The sequence below is a fragment of the Delphinapterus leucas genome, chromosome 14 (genome assembly GCF_059928025.1).
Source record: "Delphinapterus leucas isolate spDelLeu-1000000601 "Yukka" chromosome 14, BTC_Dleu_Yukka2, whole genome shotgun sequence".
Classification (NCBI taxonomy): Eukaryota; Metazoa; Chordata; class Mammalia; order Artiodactyla; family Monodontidae; genus Delphinapterus; species Delphinapterus leucas.
The window spans coordinates 17301878-17322188 of NC_143142.1; the positions used below are offsets into that span (position 1 = coordinate 17301878).

The window sequence follows — 20311 nt, forward strand, 5'->3', positions numbered from 1 at the left end:
ATCGCTGGTCCTCGGTGGTGCCCCGCGTGGTGGAGCTGAACAAGAACTCGAACCCGGACGAGGTGGTGGTGCCTCTGGACAACGTGGGGAACCCCAGCTGTGACGGCCACCAGCAGAGTTATCCCCCCAGGTGGAGGACTGACGACGCCCCCCTCTAGGGGCTGCAGGCAGGAGTAGGGTCCCCTCCACCGCCCATTTCTAGTCCACCCGCATTTCAGCGGCGCCTCCTGGGGTGTCCCCTGCACCCTTGTTCGACCCCCAGAGGTGAGGGCCAGGTGGAGATGCCAGGGAGGCCCCAGGACCCTCTGGTCCCCAGGCTCCTGCCTCCAGCCCCACCTCCCCACCCGGGCACGAGGCTCCTGGCCGCCTGTCTCACTCCCATGGAGTCACATAAGCAACACCAGTCTCTCCGCCCACCAGGGCTCAGACCCTGGCCTCTCCATTTATTTATTTGCTCTGTTCTCAGGAAAGTGGCACAACCTCCACCCCCAACTGGAGCCTGGCAGAGGCCTCAGGCCCCCGTCCCAGGTGCACTGCCGCCGGCTAAGCCCCCGGCCCCGCCCCACGCTGTGGCCGCACAGGCCACCCTGGGCTGAAGTGGGGTGGCTTTGCTGAAGGGCCGGGCACTCGGGGTGGGGCTGCGCCTTCCGTGTGTTCTGTAGGGGATTGTTGGTGCTCAATAAATGTTCACTGGTGGTGGAGACGGTGGGGAAGATGGTAATAGGCACGGGTATGACAGCACAGAGATGGACAAGCTAAGAGATGCCTGTGTTGGGGGGATGGGGCGGTGGGGATGAGAACAGAACGAGGGTTAGTAGTAACGACCAAGGTGATGTTTAGGGTGATGGTTGGTGGGGGCTGGATGGGGGGTGGTGGCCTGAGAGATGGAGGTGAGAGTGGAGTGTGATGGGAAGGTAGAGACAAAGGGAGTGAGGAGAGGAGGAGTGCTGGCGGAGGGATAGTGATGCTGGGGGGAGATCGTAAATCTGTCGAAATGCTGGGAGCGCGTAATGACACTGATGGGGGAGAGTAATGCTAGTGGGGAGATCGTAAAGCTCATCGTGGGATAGTGATGCTGGTGGGGGACAGTGATGTGCTGGTGGGTGGGAAGGCTGCTGGGAGAGGGCAGAGCAGAGGCGGAGTTGACAGGCACAGAGACGGGTGAGCCATCCGGTGTCGGCAGTGGGGCGATGCTGAGAATGACAGAGGCCTTAGTAAGACAGCGGTGGTGACCGGAGCCGTGAGAGTGCTTGTGGATGGAACCGCGTGCCATCGGGGCTGTGAATGTGAGCTGGAGCTGAAGGCCGACCTGCTTCCCTTCTGAGGGCAGCCATTCTTCCCAGGGTCCCACCCCGCTGCTGATCAAGCCCCCAGGGCAGCTCCAAGCCTCTGGGCATGAGGAGAGGCCCCCAAAATACCCCATCCTGCTGCTCCACCTTGAAGTGGAGGGATCTGCAGTCAGCTGGTTTCCCTCCGACCTCCCAGGTTCCTGGTCCCGGCTTGGACTAGGCCTTACTTCCTCTCTGAAGCTTCAGTTGAGAAGAGCTTGGGTCTCTGAGGACCTGGCCAAGGGCAGCTGCAGTGGGAGACGCACAGGGTGTGGGGTCTGAGACCCGAGTTCACACCCTCTGCCCAAACTGTGGCAATGGGTCCCTTTACTCTGGGCCTCCATGTCCCCGTCGGTCAGAAGGATGGCATATAGTCTGTTCAGCTATATGAGGATGAAGGGGAGACTCATTGTATTACCGCTGAGGGTGGCTGAGGGGCGCCAACCTTCCCACAGACGCATTCTTTCCATCTCCCTCTATGTTGCTGATAGGCAGGGGCTGATGGGCTTCCAGGGGCTGATGGGCTGTCCTCGTGATCCAGGGATGACCCAGCTTCTCCCAGGGCTACTTGCTTCCTCATTCCACCATTCTCAATGGAGGTCCCAAGAGCCATTCTGATTGGACGGACTCGGGTCACATGTCATGCCTGAGCCAATCCTGTGCTGGGGGCTGGGATGCCCTCCCTGGCTGAGCCAAGCCTTCTGGGTAACCGTGGGTAGGGCCTAAACTCTGATTCTCAGTGTCCTCAACTGTAAAATGGGGCACAGCTTTTGTGAAGGTCAGATGATTCCCTGGGCCTTTCAAAGAAGAGAGGATTGTGGTTGTGGTGTTCCAACAGTTATGTGTTTGGGGCAGCAAGTCAGAAAACTTACACTGGCTTGAAGAAAAGAATATTTATTGTCTCGGCAGGAAGTCCCAAGTTAGGGAGGGCAGTAAGTCTCTGTGACTCATTAAGGGTTCTGCCAGCTCATTTAGCCCTTCAAACATTTATCAGGCACTGTGCTAGGCACTACCCACCAGATGTGCTGGCTTTTTCCTCACACAGGCCTCCATCAAAGAAACAAGATGGCGCCACTGTTTCAGGAATCACATCCAGATTCGGCAGCATCCAGAGGAAGAAGGAGAAATAGTTCTTCCTGTGTCTCTTTTTATGAGGGAGGAAACCTTTCCCTGAAGTCCCCCAGCCAACCTCCCCTCTTGTATTATTGGCCAGAATTGCGTCATGTGTCCCATGCTTCAGCCAATCAGCAGGCTGGAAGCAGCAGTTGTCTCAAAGAAGCAGAAGACAATATGGAAAAAGGTAGTTTCCCCAGCCAGGTCTCGGTTCTGTGGGAAAGGAGGATGGGGAAACCAATGTTGCCTAGGCAGCCAGTAACATCTGCGACAAGCCTTCTCCCAGATGCCCACCCTCTACCCGATCTGGGCAACATTGTCATGGAAAACGGCTATGACTTACTCTGGGGCTATAAAGAGGTCATTTCTCTAGGGGGTTTTGTGATGGGCTGGCCCACAAGATCAAAACACCCTCTCAACTCAAAGAGACTCCATAAATTAGTGAGGTGAATGTTTAATTCATTCATTTTTTAAAAAATAACGAAAGAATTGTAGGCTATGAATTTTCCTCTGAGAACATTTTCAGCTAAATACATAGTAACTTTTTCAACTGTGATTTTCTAAATATTTGGTGGTTTGGGTGTTGATATTCTATAACTCAAAAGCTGTTTAGGGGGAACTTAAAATATTTTCAGGCCATTGAGATTTTGTTTGTTCCTGTAAGATCTGAAAGATGACCTTTCCCAATGTCCTTCAAAATATAGGGCATGTACTGGTGGTATGTCAAAATATTTTCAGGGGACACATTAGACATAGAATCACTTAGAGGAAAACGTCCCTCCTGATTAGGACATGGTCTCAGTTTGATGTTTCTGGGCTTTTGATGACCTTCCTGACGCTCACTAATCTCTCTTTAATGGAGAAAAACCTGAGGATCAGAATCTCTGAAAGGTAGAGCTAGAACCAGGGGTGATGTTAACTTCTCCCGGACTACAGGGACTGAGCGTGGGGAGGGGAAGTTCCCGAGGAAAGTTGGAGTGTTGCTACCTGTGCTAGACTGCTTCAGTGGCCCTGACTCTTCCCTTTAGCCATTCCTTTGCAGTACAACTTTGTCTTTCGACTGTGGGCAAAGCATAAGTTTGCATCCCTGGGCTTAACCATGTGACTTGTTTTAACCAGTGGGACGTTAGCAGACGTGCCGGCGCCAGCACCCGGGAGTAGGGTGAGAGAACGTGGAATAGAGCTATGTCATCCCAGGCAAGCCTCGCAGAGATCGGAGGGACCCCACAGATGCGGGACCAAAAACATTTTTTTTGTATGTCATTGAGTTTTGTGATTTTTTTCAAGTGCAGGCATCAATTTTGTGGCAATAGCTAATGAATACGGACAATAGAAGAAAGAGTAACTAGAATCTGGTGAGGCCAAAAAGAAACAAAAAACAAAACCCAAAAAACTGAATGTCCACTGCACTCCATGTTATAGATGGGGAAATGGAGGCTCAGAGAGGGGAAGACACTTGCCCAGGGCAGCTGGCTGGTAAGTGGTGGAGGTGGGATTTGAACCCAGGCATTCTGCCCTCAGACCCCATCCTGGAGAGAAAACACTCTGACCCCTGAGGGGTGAGAGGTGGTGAGGCCAGATGGCTTCTGCAGTGGGGTAAGACCCTGGCTGTTGCCTGCCACTTCCGCTGAACCCTGGAGACTGTCAGTTTGAACATACGCTTAACTTTATTCCAACAAGGATTTCTTATTATGTGCGTGTATGTGTATTTAATAATGTTAAAGCACTTGTATGTCATGTGTGACAGCAGGGTTTTTTTCATCCCAACTTTAAAGCGCTACTGGGAAATAATTAGTGCTACCAGAGTCAAAAACAATGGGACCCCATCAGAAAAGACAGTCTCAGAAACTCTTGGATCTTAATTGAACAATTACCTCTTATGCCTGTGAATAGTTCATTATTACATGCACTGTTATTATTGGCTGTTATTATTGTTTTAGATGAATGCTGGGGATTTTTTTTTTTAATCAAAAGTCATTTTCAACCATACTGTTCACCTCCTCCCGGCGTTCGCACGCTTCTGACATTTCCGAATGTAATAATGTAGTTGGCAGTCAGTCTCCACACCTTGCCCGGATAACGGTGTATTCTGATCACTCTGGTTGCTTGGACGGGGTGGTTAAATACTCCATGCCTCTGTTTATACTGTTATTAATTTTTGACTCCCTGGCAAAAGCATTTGCATGAGAATCGAGCACATCCCGTCTTTTATTTTTTAGGAATCTGAAGTCATGGGGGACAATGGGGAGATCCTTGTTCATCCCAAGCTTTTGAGACAGAAACAAAAGGAGGTGGTGGTGATGGAACCAGAGGACAGGGTAGAAGGGGCATTGGGCAGTGGAGACCCCAGCCCGAGGGATGGAGGGCAGGAGGCTGGGTCAGGAGAGGCCAGGCTGGGAGTCTTGTGTTTTTGGAGGGAAGCACAAAAAGGAGAGAACAAATGAACACACATAAGGCACCTGCCATGTGTTAGGCGCTGTGCTCAGTGCTTGGCATTCATATTTCAGGAACCATGTGTGGGACCTCATGGACTGGTGTGGATGCCTCTCCAAAAGTCATGACTCTCTTCCTTATTCACAGCACCTCATTTTGTTCAGAGTTCTCCACTCTGCTCTACAGTCATGGGCTTTTGCCGGGCCAACCACTGTGACTCTATCTCCCTTACTAGGTATTGGTATAGGAATAGCCATGTGAACCAGTTCTGGACCGTGAGACAGAAGGGAAAGTCTGCCAAAGGAGGAAGAATTCTGGGGGGAAAAAGAGAAATATAAAAAACACTGTCTTCTCTTTTGCTGGGCACTGTCAGGTCTGGATGTGATGCCCAGAACTGCAGCAGCCATTTTGTGACCATGAAAGGGCTTGGTGGAACAGACAGGTGCAAAGGACATGGGTCCTTGATGACACCATTGTGCTATTGAGTTAACGAACCCTGGAGCTACCCTACCATAGGGTTTCTTATGATTGTTTGAGATAATCAATGTTTTTTCCTCATTTATACCCATGAGTCAGGATTTCCTATTACCCTGCCCAAATCATGAAGATACAAGAACAAATTTTTCTGCCTATTTTGCAGGTGAAGAAAGTGAGACCCAGTGAAGTAAAGGCATTTGCTGAAGCACACACAGGCTGGATGTGGTGGGCTCAGGATTTGAATCCTCTGGCTTAGAAGGAGACCCCTGCTGGGGGGTGGCAGGATTTTTTTTCTTTTCTTTTCTTTTTTTTTTTTTTTAGCGATTTGGCCTTTCCACAGCACGGGGACATTCTGTTTTTCTATAGCAACAGGCTGTGATGGCTTCTAACAGGTGAAGATGGGACAGGTTGGGTGGAGATGGGACTCAAACCCAGATCCCCATATCCCAGCTCAGAGTCTTCTCAGCGTCATCAGAGACTCCCCCCCTCAGTTTGGGATATACCCACTGGATCCCACAGATCTGCCTTTGGCCACTACAGGGTGGGGCGGCTGGTCGTGGAGATTGGCCACCAGGGGCTGCTGTAGTCACACCCGGGAGTCTCCTCGGAGGAGGCCTTAGGGAAACTTGGAACCTGGGGACGTGGTCGGGAGCCCCTAGAGTGAGCTCCCCATTAAGTGAGGCTGACGTTACAAGACTGAGGAAACCCTGCCACTGCCACTCCCACAAGGAGAAAAAGGAGTCTATATCTGCCTCTGGAAAGTCTAGGACCTAGCTGCTGTGTGCTCTCAGGCAAGTTGCCTCCCTTCTCTGAACCTTTTTTCATTTTCAAAATGGAGGATCATCCCCAGTTCTCAAGTGAGGGCTTCCTTTCTCTCCCTGGTGGTCTTTCCCTTCTTTGGGGCCTAGCTCTACACAGTGGACAAAGGCCAATTAGGACGTGAGGCCCAACGACTCAGGTCAGGGTTGGATTCCAGTTCTGGCTCTGCAGCAAACTCATTAGGAGTCTTTGTGTTGCAGTTGGGGAAACTGAGGCCCAGTGAGGAGAAAGGACTTAGTTTCCCCAATTGCAACACAAGAGTAAGGACTCAGTATTTCCTTAAGTCCCATTTGTTCCTTGGGATGCTAACAGATAGGAACAAAAACTTAGGTGATCGGAAAAAGTTAGGGAAATGCTGGGTTAAAGCTGGAAGGGTATCTTGCCTGCAGGACTTTTCAGAGCCTTTAATATGCTAATGTGATTTGTGCATCTCCAAGGTGGTGGGGGGAGGGGGACATAGGCATCTATTTCTCAAACTCTTTTAACCTAGAAACCCACTTTCCAAGGTGAAAATCAGCCAGACTAGGTGAACACAGAAATAATACATCTACAGAACAGGATCTGGGCTGCCTAGTAGATCTGACTACCTGTCTCCTCTGTTCAACACCACATGGTACGTGCATTGTAATATTAGTTTCACTTTATATTTGAGACATAGGTGGCTCAAAGAGGGGCAGTCACTTGCCAAAGGCCACATGCTGGTGGGCGGTAGCCTCAGGACTGGAACCTTTGGGCCCCACTGCTCTGGGGGTGGGTCCCACTCACAGGACTAATTTGCCCTGTCATCCTGATCACACATCACCTGATGCCATCCCAGTCCTTCAAATGCCTCCACTCCCTTTGATAGAGGCTCAGAGAACTGGAACCAAGGCTCAGAGAGGCCATACAAGTCACCCAGGGTCACACATGGAGTCTATGAGGACACTGAGGCCAGTTTTTCCTGACTCCTCCCCTCCTCCTGCCACTCTTTAGTGAGCTGGTGATGGTGATGATTTAAACAAAAAACCTTTTGTCCACCGGGTTTGCCCGCCCCCCTGGCTGGGCCCCCTTCCAATGGCCAGCGAAGGGGGTCCTGTGGCAGCCGTGTGGGCCCTTTAAGAGCACCCGGGACGCGCAAGCGCAATACAGCGCAGGGGGAAACCCAGGCGCACGTGGAGTCTCAGATGCAGCTCAGAGCTGAGCGGTGCGGGTTCGAATTCGCTGCTTGGAGGCAAGGCAGGGCTCGAAATGGGAGCGGGATCTAAAGGCTGGGATGAGTCAGGAAAACACGGAGCCACCCTGAAAAGGTGAGTGTTCCCCACGTGGATTCCCTCCACTCAAATGTTTGTCGAAGCCCTCCCTCCAGTCTGATGCCTCTGGAAGATGGGGTGATGTTCTAATTGCTGTTATGACCTGAAGTGGTAGTAATAGATTCGGTTCTGGGCCAGCCACACGTGGTTACCGTATTGGACAGCTCAGCTCTAACTGGGGTGAACCCAAGACAGCTACAGGGAGAAGAAGAGGCTCCTAGCGTCCTTATGAAGAGACAGGCTTGCACCTCGGGTGGGGGGAGGGGGCTGGATCGGCTGGCAGCGGCTCCCCTCTCCCTCGTTCACCCAACATGAAGTCCCAGCGGCGCGGGGTGTGGCAACTGAGGCCGGACCTGCGTTCTGGAGCCAAGCAGGCCATAGTTGGGGGTCGGTGGTAGTTCTCGTCCCTGCACAGCACAGCAGTTAAGAGCTTAGACTCTGAATCAGGGCTGGTGTTCTACCCGAGCTGCTTCTCTGATCTCCATCCTCAGCTGTGTGACTTCAGGCAAAGTGATTGCTCTTCTCTGGGCCCATATCACGTGCACCTGAACAGTTGTGAGGCCTAAATACCATTTAGTGCTGAGCCTGGTAGCCAATCTGCCTACAGCAACTGGGCTGTCTGTAATTGTAGTAATGATAACATCGTTATCACCTGCGCTGCTCCTCCAATGTGGTATAAAGGGCAGGAGTGCCTCACACCAGAATGACGAGGCTGGAGGGCCCTTTGAGATCAGCTAGCTCAGCTCCCAGGGAGGAGAAACCTGTCCAAGGCACCCAGGGAGCCAGTGCTAGGACAGAGCTAGAACCCCAGCTGGGTCCTGGGGCCATGCCCCGACTGGCTGTGCTCCGTGCCTGCACCTGCCCTGCTTGCAGACCCACCCTGCAGAGGGTAAGATTCTTCCCAGGATAGGGGGCGGGTCCTCACCCCCCGGTGTGAGGGACCTGGCCTGGAGGGTGGCTCCCATCTCTGTCCTCTCTCCTGATGCCCCAGTGTGGGCGGGCCTGGTGGTGGGCCCAGGACGTGGGGGCCTGGGCTACCTAGAATTGGTGCTGGTAGCCCCTTAGAACAGCTGAGCCACAGGCTGCCAAGCAGCCATAAACCTGGCTGTAGACCCTGCTGCTCTGTCCCTCTCCCAAGTACCCACACTGTGCTGTGGTCTCCTTGAATCCCATCTCTGGTTCTGGCGCTGCCCCCTTTGGGGATGGACCTGTTCCGGGTCACTCAAAGTACCATTGGTAGGATTTGCACCCAGGCTAGCTCACTCCAGGGGCTGGGATGCCCTGGGTGCTGCGATGCCCCCAGGCGTACTTGAGTGATGGATGAGGGTGGAGCGTCGAGGCAGCCTGGCCCAGCGTGTGGGGCTTGATGCCGGAATCTGGCTCCCTCTTACCATCCTTGTGGCCGTTTCTCAGATTCTCTGCGTCCTCCTCTGTAAAGTGGGGATGCTTTTATTATATACCCGAGAAGGCTGTCATGAGACTCAAGTACGTGTGGTCAGAAAAGCACTGTGTCAGCTGCCGTTTACATCCTATTTGTGATAACTCCCAGGGGCCTTTCACGCAGCGCTGACTTCCCTAGCTTGTCACCCAGCAGGACCCCTGCTCCTGCTCTCCAGGGCCTGGGTGGTGTGTTTGGTTCATTGACCCAGCTCAGATGGGCTCGGGTCCCGCCCTGGACACAGCCTCTTCCTCTCAGAGTCTCTGTGTGCTGCCAGGCTCAGGGGTCTGGCCTTAGGGAGGTGGGTGTCTGCACTGCAAGGTCACATCCAGGGTGTCCCCTCTGTCCCTCTTCTGCCCTGAACCTACCATGCCAGGCATCCAGACAGGGCTCCATGCATGAGAGCGGAGGCCTGAATCAGACTGGGGACTCCCCCTGTTCAGACATTGGGCCAACAAGCCAGGGGAGAAGGTGGGGACAGGACGTGAGGAAGAGTCTGTGCTTTGCTGCTTGAACTACAACTTTCCACAGACTTGCTGTGTGACCTCAGGCAGGTCGCTTCACATCTCTGAGCCACTTCTTCCTCTAGAACACCCGCTACCTTGCAAGCAGTGGTGAGGCTCCAAAGAGCTGCCGTGTATAGGAAAATGGCCAGCACACAGTAAGTGCCTGATAAATGCTGAGCATCCTGGAGCAGGGATGGTCTCCTGGACATCCCCAGGCACCAGGGCACGGGGTGGGTGTGTGCTGGGGCTGGCCAGGGAGATGGCCACTGCTCAGCCACTTTGGCCTGTCCCCAGCCACTCTGCCTCCAGGGAAGCAGGGATGGTGCCAGGCACAGAGGAAGAGCTGGGAAGGAATTTAGTGATGCAGGGGAACACCAGCCCCAGACCACCTCTGTACCCCTCAGGGAATGAGCCAGAGCGGCCCGGGCTCAGTTCTGTCTTGGCTGCTCTAGGACCGATCACTGACCCAACTGAGTGGCTGACACGTAAACAGGGTAAATGACAGTGTCCACTTCGAAAGAGCTGGAGAAGTAAATGAAACATTGCATACGAAGTGGCCCAGCAGAGGAGGGGCCAGGAGGCTCCTGGCCTGCTTCCGAGGGCTCCAAGCCCAGTCAGCAGGGGAGGAGACAGCCCGTTTTACTCCTAAGGGGAGGAAGGAAGAACGAACAAAAACAAGAGCTGCAAAACATCCCACAGCTGAGACACCATCTGTGTTTTCCTTTTTTTTTTTTCTTTCTCTTCGTTTTTAAAACAATATAGTGCAGACCGCACTTCTCACAGTAGAATATAATGGTCAATTTTAGTATAAAAAAAAAACATTCTCAGAGATTTGTAAATGCACTTAGTGCTTGAACAGGCCTTGGAGAGAGATACAGTACCGCTTCTGGAGTGCCAGAGGGGCCAGGACTTGGGGAAATCGGGCCTTGGAGACTTAATGGGGGGACCCCCTGCCTGCCTTATCCCCCGGAATGGTGTGGGGCAGGCCTTGGAGGGTGGCTTGCAGGAAAAGAGTTGGATTGGATCTCCCAATTAAAACCAGCAGGTTGCCCCCGGAACTGGCTCCTAGGAGAACCCCTGAAGGAGGCGGGGTCTGGTCCCTCTGACATTGTTAGCCCCTATAGCGCCTTTGTGCACATGGGTGAATGGTGCCCCTTCCTCAAGATTCAGAAAATTGCTGTAATAAATATACAAGTCTAGGATGCAAATGGTGTCTCCTCAGATGAGTTGCCTTGTGCAGTACACAGCCTGCACAACCGTGCCCAGAAGCCCTGTAAGATGTACTGAAGGGAAGGGAGAAGGTGGTAGTCCAGGGTTTGGAGAATGGAGATGGGATTCTGTGTTGGGAAGGAATGGTGGGGAGGGGAAGAGAGTCTAGAAGAGGAGGAGCAGGGGGACCTGTAGTCCCCGGAGCCTGTATTCGAGTGATCTTCGCCTGGAGAGGGCAGTGAGGGCGCTGTGGGCTCGATGACTTCCTCTAGGCCCCCTCTGCTCTTTTTCCAGGAGACTGGGGAGCTCATGGAGGGAGGAGCTGTCTAAGCCCTGGGGGCCGCTCTGATCCCACCCCGACTCTAGACCCTAACATTTCCTTCTGCATCACTGTGGTCTGACCCCCTCTCCCGGAGAGCCGGAAAGAACCACTTCTGGTTTAAGTGGTTTCTCTCTCCCTGCCTCTGCCAGCTTGGATGGAGGAAGGTGTGGATGTCGGCAGCTGCCCCCCCACCCCCCCGGCCCTCCGCGTGTCCTGGGGCAGCTGATGGTGGGGAGGGGCCTTGGCGAGTGAGGTCACCTTGCCACTCCGTGTCAGCAGCAGCCGGCAGCAGCCGGCCTGGCTTCCCTGTGGGTATAAATGGGCACTCGGACACAGCGCGGGGCTGGCACCCCCGCCCCGCGTGCTGCCCACCCTGTTCTGCGGCCTGCCTCCCCCCTGGGCGCCCTGTCCGTCTGTGCATCTGCCAGGCAGGCCTTATCTGTAGACGGGCAAGCGGATGTGGGCGTGCTGGTGGTCGAGCAGCCGGGGCACAGCCACCGTCTCGTAGCCCTTGCCCAGCATCTGTTCCTTGATGCACGGGGGCCGGATGTCGTTGATGAGATACTCCAGTGACTGCAGGCTGCTGCTCAGCACGGCCGTGTTGCACACGCTCTTGCTGGGCAGGCCTGAGAGGGTCTCCGCCGGGGGCCCTGCCAGCTCCCGGGCCATCCCCGGCCCCAGCTCGGTCACGGCCACTGCCGCGGCTGCCGGATTGTAGCAGTCGCTGGTGGGGGTCACCAGCACGCTGTTCCAGGGGGCAGCGAAGTACTGGCCCACGGTGAAGCTGGTGGGCAGCCCCACGCCGCAGTTGACGGGCGACCCGCCGGCCCGCTCGTATACCCGCCCCCCACAGGCCTCGGGGGACTTGCTGGCCACCGTGCCGCCGCTGTAGGCCCGCAGCGGCTGGGGCGGGGGCGGCGGCGGCGGCTTCTGCGGCCACAGCAGGTAATCCAGGCCTCCGTCTGCGTACCCTGTGGGCTTGGTGGCCCCAGCCAACGTCAAGGCCGGCGTGCTTCCCTGGCCCAGCTCGGCGCCCTTCCGGCAGTCGGGTGGGCCGGCAGTGGCCGGGTAGGCCAGGCTGGGGAAGCTGGGCACCGGGCCGTGCTTGGCTGGGCTGGGGTGGGGAACGGCCACGGCCTGGCAGGCGGCGGGCGCAGCGCCTGGGGCCTGGCACTGCTGGTTGAGCTGGTAGAGGATGCTGTGGATGGAGGGCAGGTTGGAAGGCGGCAGGGGCAGGCCGCGGCCGGGCAGGGGGATGACGGAGGCGGCAGTGGCCGCGGCCGCGGGCAGGCCGGGTGGTGGGGCGGGCGCCTCGGGTGGCTTGGGGTAGGCCAGGGACCCCAGAGTGCTGGGCGCCGGGTAGGGCGCGATGCCCACCTGCACGGCGGCCGGCGACAGCTTGGTCCGCTTGCCCTCGGCGCTCTTGAGCACGCTTTTGGTGAGGCCGGGGGGCGCAGCCACGCCGGAGGAGGAGACGGCGGCCTTGACGACGGCGAGCAGGCCCTGGTAGCCGGCCGTATGCGGCGGGTAGGGGCTGTAGCGCTGGCCACTGGTGTCGTAGCCGTTGACGGTGCGGCTGAGGTGCTTGTGCTGGGGCACGCGGATGTTGCTGGGGAAGATCTTGATGGAGAGCGGGCTGTTGGCCACCTTCTCGGCGTAGGCGTCCAGCTCGGCCGGGCTCGGGTAGCGGGAGGAATGCATGGAGCTGGCCACCGTCTCGCCTGTGGGGACACGGGAGGGGAGGAAGCACAGGTGAGAGCCGACCCTGCGACCCGGCGAGGCCCGGAGGCCGCACCCCGCCACTGTCCCCGGAACGACTCGCCAGCCACCCGTCCCTCGCTTTTTCCACCCAGTCACTTGCTCCTTCATTCATTCTTTCTAAATCGTTAAGCTTCGGATCAAAGTGTAAAGTACGTTAAAGGAAACTGCATACATCACAAGCCGGCTGCACTTTCACAAACAGAACACACTCGTGTGACACCCTAGGTCAAGGGAGAAGCCTGTGCCAGTCCCCAGAGGGCCCTCTGCGCCCCCTCCTAGTCAGTACCCACACCAAGGGAACGGCTCTCCTGGCTCCTAACGGCGCGGACTCGTGGTGCCTGGGCCTGGCACAGGTGAGCTGGGATCCTGCAGTGCATGCTCGTTTGCACTGTCGGGCCTCCGCCACTTAAGGTTACGTTTCGAGGTTCGTCCGGGCGGCCATGGGCGTGGCGGTCTGTTCATTCTCATGGCCGTGTGATGTTTGAGTGTGACTACATCACAGTTTACTCATCCTTCCCACTGCTGATGGCATTTGGGCCATTTCTGGTTTGGAGCTGATACAAATAGTGTGACAGCCCCTGGGGCACGTATTCAGTGAGTCCTGCTGGGAATAGGCCCAGGAGCAGAACTGCTGGGACAAAGGAGAGACGAGAATGTTCAGCTTCAGGAGAAAATGCCCAACAACTTGCCGAAGAGACTGTGCCAGCTGTGCTCCCCGCACACCGGCCCCCCCAGCACGGGAGTTACGGGGGCTCTAAACCCTCCACTCCACCTGCCTGGTACCGTCGTCCATTGTATTAGGTTGGCCAAAAAGTTCGTTCAGGTTTCCCGTGCCATCTTATGGGAAAACCGGAACGAACTTTTTGGCCAACCCCAATACCACCACTCTGGTGGGTGTTCATTCTGCCCCTTTACTTGTCCTCTCGGCGCCTCATCTGTAGAATGGGGTGATGATGGCCCATGGATGGCTCAGTGAGTTGCTACGTGGCCTGGCGCGGGGCAAGTTGCCGCAGGTGGCTTTCATCCTGGTGCTCACCGACCCTCGTTCAACCAACAGGCAGCCGGGAAGGAGGGGTTTTGCCCCCGCTGGCTGCCCCTCCCCTCCCCAGGTCTGCCTGTCACCTGCAAGACCTGTGTGGTGGCCACTGCCTTTTTTGTGAGCTGTCAGCGCGGCAGCTGAAGGGTGTACTTTGTTTATTTTTTTGGCCACGCCGCACAGCTTGTGACATCTTAGTTCCCTGACCAGGGATTGAACCCGGGCCCTTGGCAGTGAAAGCGTGGAGTCCTAACTACTGGACCGCCGGGAATCTCCCTGAAGGGTGTACTCTGTGTGACAGGCTGACTGTCCCCACCGTCAGTGGGCACAACTGGGCCCTGCTGTGGGGGAGGCGGGTTGCCGGTGGGTAGACCCCCTTCTCCCATCCAAAGCCCCTCCCTGGTCCTAAGACATTCCTCAGTGCTGCTCAGGACCCCCTCTGGCGCGGGGAGTGGAGCAGGAGGCCTGCGTGAGGCAGATGGAGAGACCCTGGGCTTTGGAGCTGGCTGCCTAGGTGGAGTCCTGTCTGGTTGCAGGGCTGTGTGGCCCTGGGCAAGTTGTTGGCCTGGCCGAGCCTCAGTTTTCCCACCTGTGGAATGGGGATAAGGACTGTGGCAGATCTGCAGGGCGGCCTCAAGGAATGTCTGTGCCAAGGGGCCGAGCAGGGGGTGAGACAAACAGTAGGTGATGGGAGATCGTGACCTGGCTGGGCCCTTGGGTGAGGAGGACCCTACAAGGTCTCATGGTGCACTGCCTTCCTCTCGGCCCTGTGGGCACCCCTGGGACCCAACAGTGACTCCTGCGAGGGTGTGGGGGGGGTGTTCACCACTCTGAACCTCAGTTTCCTCATCTAAAATGGGGTTACACCGCTGCCAACACTGCCTCCCAGGAGGGCTGTGAGGCTTTCATGAGTCGTGCGGTGGAGCGTTAGCAGAAGCGGGTCTAAGTGTGTTAAGACCCCTCCACCTGCCTGGCACAGGGGTCTTCCTGGGAGAGGAAGGGGTAGGGCTTGTGCATGGCTGGGCCTGGCATTGTGGCTAGGACACAGTGCAGACCCCACCGCCTTCCTTAGGCCTTCCCACCACATCCCCTCCTTCCCGAGCCTCACCCGACTCCCTTGTGGACTTAGAGCCAGTCTGAGCAAAATGCATGCCGTGATGGGGGAGCCTCACCCCCAGGGCTTCAGAGGTAGCTTTCTGGAAGAAAGGGCATCCCTGCTAAAGGCAATGGCGAAAGGAGCGAGGAGGGAGGAGAGAAACATATTCCAGCAGAAGAAACTGCACAGGCAAAGGTCCAGAGGTGAGGAAGCCTGTCCCGGTGGGAACTATAAACCAGAATAAAAGGAGAAGCCCAGAGCAGGCATGCAGGAGAGGAAAGACCACAACAGGCAGCTCAGGAGGGTGTCGGGCCAGAGCAGGGGCTCTTCGCTGTGGGGCAGCGGTTCTCAATGGTTCTGTCCCCAGGGCACACTGTTGACATCCGCAGACGAGTTCGGCTGTCATAGCTTGCAGAGAGGGTTCTACGGCAGCTGGTGGGTACGGGTCAGGGAGGCTGCTAAACACCCTGCGATGCACAGGACAAAGACCCCACCACAAAGACCTGTCAGGCCCCTAGTGTCTGCACTGCTGTGCTGGGAGCCCTCGCCCAAGGCATCGGCAGCTGTGGAAGGTTCTAAGCAGGTGAGGGGCAGGGCAGGCCTGGGTTAGGAAGACCGTTCTTCTCTGCCCTGAGGCGCAGGGATGTGGTCTGACCTGGGCAGGACAGTGGGGAGGGAAGAGGGTGGCGGCACCGAGTACCCCAAGGAGGCTGGGGCAGTGCCCCTCCATCCGTGTGGCCTAACCTGGGCCAGGTGGGTGGAGCTGACCCCAGGCCCCCCATCCTGACCCTGCCTGGGGCAGCCCCCACTCCTAAGTGACCTAAAATAAACTCAGTGTGGAGAATGGAAATGTCACTTTGGCCAATGGGGGAATCTTTCTCCGAGATTGGATTTAAACTACATTATACAAGCAATTTCATGGGCACTTAGCGCCGCTCGGAGAGTCCCGCAAAAAAGGGACCAGCTCTTCATTTACCAGCCATAAATCAGCAGTTGCTATAATGAGCACAAAAATGTCACTTTTATGCAATTTTACAGATGAACAAAACTGGTGAAATTAACTGTGGTAACCTACTATAGTCAGCAAAAGCGGCTGCCGGGGGAAAAAAATCATATCTGTATGTATTTTTGTTCCTCTTAAACTCTCTTCCCAAGCAAGTTTCTGCCATTGCGGTGTGAAAACTCATTTGTCCTCACCCGTATACTTTCATTTGGAGTTTATCTTGAGTATCCAATGAGCCACCAACTGTGAAAATGATTAAATCTACAAAATCCATCTAATGGATGGAATAAATTAGGTGCTTAAAACCTTAAGAAGAAGAAAAAAAAAGAGCAATGTCTGTTACTAGTTTCCATTCATTGAAAGAAGGGGCCCATCTGGCCCCTCTGCTGGTCAACAGGGCTCAGCCAGGGTGGGTTGGTCCCTCCAGTTTGTTGGAGCGGACGGTGGTGCCGTGACACAGAGGCCGTCCTTTGGTGAGCACTTAGTATATGTGAGGCCCCCTGCCTACAGCTTTTCTCCATGCCTCTTGTTTGGAGCACCTGACAGCTCCGAGAGGTGGGAGGTGGTCCCATTTTACAGATAAGGAAGCAGACAAGTTGTGGCACTTGGCAGGCAGCCTCCAAGATCTGTCCCCGACCCCAGTGTTTCTCACCTCCTGGTATTCACGCCCTTCCACTCCACATGGGGCTGACCTGTGTGACCTGTAAGATACCGTGGAAGTGAAGGAGTGTGACTTCCAGGGCAGGGTCGTGGAAGGCTCTGTGGCCTCCTCCCCTCTTGGATCACTTGCTCTGGGGAAGCGGCCGCCTGTAAGGATGCCGGAGCAGCCGAGGGGGAGGCCCCCATAGAGGGTCACGTGCGCCTTCTCGGGGGCAGGTCTTCCAGCCCTGGCCAAGCCTCCAGAGGACTGCAGCCCCTGCCAACATCCGCCTGCAGCCTCACGAGAGACACGGAGCAGAGCCACTGGCTAGGTGGCTCCTGAGCTCCTGACCCACGGAAACCGTGAGAGACGGTGCGTGATCACTGATGCTTTAAGCTACTAAGTTCTGGAGCAACTTGCTACACAGCAGTAGCTAACTAATCCAGGCCCCCATTTTACAGAGAAGGAAATGGAAGCTTCCCGAGAACACACAGCCGGGGAGGGGCTGAGCTGGGATTTGCCTTCCATGTCATCATCCCCTCACCTGCACCCCAAGGCAGGCCCCAGCTGAAGCCAGGAGACTCAGGAGGCTCCCCCTCTTCCTCCTTAGAATTAGGAGGCGGACAGTCCTGAGGAGGGACTATAGAGTCAGTCCGGAGGCTCAGAGAGGCAGGAAGTGACCCATCAGAGGGCACACGGCCGGGCAGCTCTCACGGCTGCCCTCGGCTCCCGGAGACTGCCGGCTGGCGGCCCTCGGCAGGCCTCCCCTGGACACGTGCTTGTCTCTGGGTGGGCGTGTACCAGGGTCACCCTGTTCCAAACCTGGCTTGATTGCTGCACCCCTGTGAGTCTTTGCATCTGCGGCCTCTACTGTCTCCCTTGTTCCTGAAGGGCTTTCTGCTGAGCCACCCCGGGGGCCTCAACCCCAGCCTTGTCCACCAGCGTACAGTAGCCCTGGCTTGGGCGGGGGGGTCCTCTGGCCACTCGGGCCAGGCTGGGCCCCCGAGTCCCGCTGGGCGAAGGCTCCTGACCCTCCCCCGGAGGTGGGCACCACCACCAGTGTTCAGTGCAATTGCACAGCCCCATTTTGGCAAATGTCATGACACAAAAAAGGCCTCACATGGAGGAACCAGCCAAGCCAGCTGTTTGCGGCAGGCTTCTATGCAGTGGCAAGGATGGGGGGCAGCGCTCACGGGGTTAATGGGCAGAGGAGGGGACCCATGGCCCTGTGGGCCCCCTGGGGAGCCCCAGGGCCCACCTTGCCTGGTTCCCCGAGTTGGCCAGGGCACCCCAGCGAAGGTTCCATCGGCGCCTGGTGCATCGCTGCAGGCACCACGGCAGATTCTGACTGCCCTGGGCTTGTCCTGCTGCCCCAGCAGACTGGACTCCCTGAGCTGGCTTGTTCAGTGCTGTCCCCACTGCCCACAGGACATGGAGTAGGAACTCAGGAATGTTGCGTTGAAGGAATGACGAGGCTGTGGCTAGAAGGACCCGTCCAGCCTGGGAGCCCCTGTTCACCGCCAGTCACGACACTTGGGGGAAACTAAGCCAGAGACAGCCCCATGGAGAGACGCCTCCCCCCAAGCCCGCATCCCCTGGGTGTCTTCTGAGCCCTCCCACGTGCAGGCACTGTCCTGGGCTTGGAGACGAGCAGCGGTCAAAGCAAACCGAAGTCCCCGCCCTCTCCGAGTTGACATCTAGTCGGGGGAGACAGACAATAACGTGTAATGCGTCCGGCAGCGATAGGCCCCGCGAACCAGGAGAGAGCAGGTGTCGTAGTTTATGTCCACAATTCTTTGGCGTTCCTCCCACAAACAGCGGAGGCTAATTTTCCTTTAAACATGAACTAAGCGACTCGATTCTACTGAATAGAACGCGTGGTGACTGGTGACTGTCATGGCTCAGTGGCGCTGAGTGACTATCATGGCTATCACTAAGTGGCACTGATGACTATCATGGCTCAGTCCTGAGGGCGTATGGCTGCCTCCTGGAGCTCCAGGTGGATCTGTCTCTCAGGAGGTCCATCCCCGGAGTCATGTCCATCCCCACCATCATGTTCTGGGAAGCCCAGGCCACGTGGAGAGGCCATGTGTGGGTGTTTCAGCCAACAGCCGGCACCCACCACCCGATGTGTGAGGGAGCAGGCCTTCGGAAGGTTCCAGCCCCAGCCCGGGTCTTCCCGCAAGGCCCCCTACCCCAGCCCCGTTCCCAGCGACATCACAGAGCAGAGACACCAACCCCATGGTGCCCTGTCCATAGTCCTGAGCATACGACAGAGCTGTGTGAGGCCGCTGAGCTTTGGGGTGATTTGTTACGCAGCCGTAGTCATCGGGACAGCGGGGCGTGGGGGACGGAGAGGGATGGGATGGAAGGGCGCCTCGTTCGGACACGGCAGTCAGCGCAGAGGCTTCTCTGATAAAGCAGCTCTTCAGGACCGCGGAAGGAGGTGCGGTGTGGGAGTGAGCCGCGTGGGCGTCTGATGGGAGAGTGGTCCCAGCAGCAGAGGCTGAGGGGAGTGGATGCGTGCGCCAGGCGCAGCGGGACCGGCGGGGGAAGGTCATAGGAGATGGACCGGAGAGGCAGGGGGCGCACAGAGCAAATGGGCTGGGCCTTGGGGCCATTGAGAGGACCTGGGCTTTGCCACAGGGGAGGGTTGGGAGCAGAGGAGGGACATGACCTGATGTGGGTTTTAATGGGACCCCTAAGGCTACTGGGTGGGAAACAGGAAGAAATCATCCCGGGAGCAGCCTGACTGTCCCTATGAGACAGAGCACCCAGGAGGCCCCTGGCAGAAACACACCTCGCTGGGCACTAACGCTTAGGGTGTTGGAAGGCTCTGATGATGCCGGGAAGCGGGTACAGTACAGGGATGTGGAAAGAGGTCACAAAGGGGGCTGTGTCTTCCTCCTTCCCTCTCGAACCAACACTTGAAGGAAAAAAGCCCTGGATGCCAACAGGGGCTGGCCTGGGAAGGAGGCATATTTTATTTCTTCTCTGTGCTTTTCTGTAATTGCCGGTGGCCAGCTGCACCTGAGTATTGCTTTAGGGTGGGGGACAGGCACAGGCTCCCATTCCTCCCAGGGTGCTGCCTTTGATGTCTGCTTCAAAGCATCCTCCACTGCCCTTGGCCTTGAGCAGCCTGAGGCTCCCCGGCTCCCCATGTCATAGGGCAGCGTCTGCTCCTGGGCAGAGCACAGAGGGTGGTCGGCAGCCTTTTGAGAAGGAATCACGGTCAAATCCCAGCTCTGCCACACACTGGCTGTGTGGCCCTAGGCAGGCCGCTGCCCTCTCTGAGCCTCGGTTTTCTCTTGTGTAAAATGGGGATGATACTGCTGTTGCTGACGTTCGAGAGTTTTTGTGAGCACTGGAGAGGGTGCCTGCCTTCAGTGGGTGCCAAGGTTGTTGGCGATGAATTCACTGAAGCCCCTTCACCGCCTCCAGGCCCCCAGCTGCCTTGCTGTTCTCTGTAAAACCCTCCCGTGAGCCCCCCATTTGCATGAAGTCTTAGCTGCTCAGGGTGGCATTCAGGCCACCTGGCCTTGACCTCCCTCTGCAGCGCCCCCCCACAGGCCCCTGGATGCCTGCACGGTGTCCCCGGGCCTCCTGTACATGCTGACCGCCCCCCTCTGTTGAGTGCCACCTCTGGGTCCGGCATCGCCCCAAACACCCGGGCCTTGCCCCTCTGCCAGCCCCGTGGAGGCCCTGGGAGGTGGGCCCTGGGTTCCAGAAGAGAAGGATAGGCATTCAAGGGACAGGACATCGGTGAGGGTTGCAGACGCAAATCCCTGCGTGGTTTGCTGACTGCTGGCAGACAGATGGGTTGCCAAGGAGCCAGAGCCCA

At 56.6% G+C, this 20311-nt stretch overlaps 2 protein-coding genes across 2 annotated transcripts in view; one reads left to right on the plus strand and one right to left on the minus strand.

The window, feature by feature from the left end:
• The window catches only part of TRPV4 (transient receptor potential cation channel subfamily V member 4), a 33037-nt gene extending 21573 nt beyond the window's left edge, over positions 1-11464 (plus strand). The window contains exon 15 of the mRNA XM_030764334.2: positions 1-11464. Within this exon, the coding sequence (XP_030620194.1) occupies positions 1-158 (158 nt within the window). The 3' untranslated portion in view covers positions 159-11464.
• FAM222A (family with sequence similarity 222 member A) overlaps positions 11126-20311 on the minus strand; it is a 26592-nt gene continuing 17406 nt past the window's right edge. The window contains exon 2 of the mRNA XM_022600341.2: positions 11126-12655. Coding sequence (XP_022456049.1) covers positions 11370-12655 — 1286 coding nt within the window. The 3' untranslated portion in view covers positions 11126-11369. The remainder of the gene's footprint in view (positions 12656-20311) is intronic.